Genomic DNA, 2,244 nt, shown 5'->3' with positions numbered 1-2,244 from the left:
TCAGCTCCCTTGGTTTTATTTAGGCTCCTTTTTCTAGTACATTTTTTTCCCCTGGGAACTTTTTCTGCCAAAGAGTCCTATCTCGTAAAGAATTCTGTTAGATTTTGTGGAAGCTTCCTTCCCTCCTTCTGCCCCTGCCCGCATTTCCTTTTATATAAGGCAGAGATTGTTTTCTTTACACTTTGACATGTCTTAATACTTTAAAGTTTATGGTGAATCAGTCAAAACCATGCGCCTCCCCCCCCCAACCACACACACGCACACACACACACACACACACACACACACATAGGTGTGGGTCTGTGAGGAATCTGTTTTATGTCAAGCTTCAGTAACCACCCTGAGAGTGGCAGCCTTGAGAAATCTTGGTTTTTAGCTGGTGCTATTTCCATTTAAGAAAGGATCTTCCCCTCACTCTCCCCCCTACTCTTGTGTGTTTTGTGTGTGTGTGTGTTTAACTGTCTGAAATTTGAAATTACTTCACTGCAGAACTATTTCCCTGAAGGTGTTTTAATCCTTAAATTCTGCAGGAATGAAGGAGTTCGTGTGGGTGTATGTGTGTGATATTTAATTATTTTCTAAAATAATGACAAAGGGGAAATTATTTTTAATTTCAAAAGTGTCTTTATTTATTTTGAATCTTTTTGTTTGATAGGTGGCCCAGGCAAATAGTGTCGTCCATTGGCCTGTGTCGTTATGGTGGGAGGATTGACTGCTGCTGGGGCTGGGCCCGCCAGTCCTGGGGACACTGTCAGCGTGAGTATCATCACCTGGGGACTTCAGCTCCCTAGGCGGGGGGCTCCACCCTCATTCCAGGCTTCACTCTGCACACCAGAGGCTCAAGCAGGGCTTGGCGGTATGGTTCTGACATGGGAGTTTCAGTTCCTGTCCCAGGCTCTGCCTCTTTCCAGCCTGAGCCATCTGTAAGGAGCCAGTTGTGTGACTCACCGGGTGCTCATTTCAGCATCTGTCCCCCGTCTCTCCTGCTTCGGTTTTCTGACCAGGCTCACTCTCTTCTTTGCTGCAGGCTCTGAGATGGGGGTAAGATAATGAGTCTAGACTGTATTTACACTAAATAAACTCAAGGTATAAAATCCTTACCATAGCTGTTGTGTAAAGAGGCCCCTTTTTTTGAAGTGAGGTTGTATTGACTGTTGACTGTGTTCTAAATGGACCACCCAGTATAATCAAATAATACCTCTGAAAAAGGCATCATTTTTAAGTTCTTTAAGTAATCATGTAATAAGTGTCAAGTCAAAACATTAATTTTTACCTTTTCCTTGATCACAAATGAGTATTTTTAAATATATTTTTATTGATTTCAGAGAGGAAGGGAAAAGGAGAGATAGATAGGAATATCATTGATCAGCTGCCTCCTGCACACCCCTTACTGGGGATGGAGCCCACAACCCAGGCAGGTGCTCTTAATTGAATCAAACTCAGGACCCTTCAGTCCACAGGCCGACACTCTGTCCACTGAGTCAAACCGGCTAGGGCACAAATGGATATTTTTATGGTAAAAATCAAAGCTACATCACAAAAGTTGGAAAAATTTGTTCCCAATATTTTATCTGGATTTCAAAATTGTATCTCACGCCCCTGCAAAAAAAACACAAACCCCCCCCCCACAAACAAACAAGCAAAAGAAACACCCCCCCACACACAAAGCACCCACAAATAAGTAAATTTCAGGAGCATCTTTAAAGTACTAGGTGGCAGGTCTGTTGAGATGATGGGGACAAAAGCGGGTTCTGTATATCCCAGTGTTTTACTGCTAATAAGAAAGGGCCTTAAAGGAATAGAGAAGGGTAGTTACGAAAGCTGGAGCTGGAAGGGGAGGAGCTTGCCTTAGAAACGTGTTGGTAATGTGAAGAGTAAATTTAAGTTCACTTTAAGCAAATTAAATTTACTCTAAGTAAATTAAAGTTAGGTATGCCCTTGGCGGTTTCAGTCTTTGAGAATTGCATGTGGTGTCTATCCTGAACTCTCTGAGGAGGGAGAGGGACAGTCACAGGATGACTCTCGAATCGCATGCGCAGGCTGACATCTCTGTTTAGGGGTGGAAAGGTAAACGGGACTAATGTTTGTCTACCTGCTCTCTGCAAGCCACTGGGCCAGACTTTTTGCACAGCTGGCCATTACATTCTATTATAAAGGGAGATGCTGGTAACTCCAGTTTCCAGTAAACAAAAGAACTAGGAAAGCTGTTGTGCATCCTCCCCTTGCTCCCCGCCCCCCCCGCCT

General features: G+C 43.8%; 1 protein-coding gene across 1 annotated transcript in view; it reads left to right on the top strand.

Moving 5' to 3' along the window:
* Positions 1 to 647: 647 nt before the first annotated feature.
* NPNT (nephronectin) overlaps positions 648 to 2,244 on the top strand; it is a gene marked incomplete at its 5' end in the record, with an annotated part of 85,304 nt that continues 83,707 nt past the window's right edge. Inside the window, one exon of the mRNA XM_006778908.2 lies at positions 648 to 756. Within this exon, the coding sequence (XP_006778971.1) occupies positions 648 to 756 (109 nt within the window). The remainder of the gene's footprint in view (positions 757 to 2,244) is intronic.

Source organism: Myotis davidii, unplaced genomic scaffold, assembly GCF_000327345.1.
Source record: "Myotis davidii unplaced genomic scaffold, ASM32734v1 scaffold967, whole genome shotgun sequence".
Taxonomy (NCBI): domain Eukaryota; kingdom Metazoa; phylum Chordata; class Mammalia; order Chiroptera; family Vespertilionidae; genus Myotis; species Myotis davidii.
Note: the sequence above shows the minus strand (reverse complement) of the source record. Positions and strands in the feature narration are given on the sequence as shown.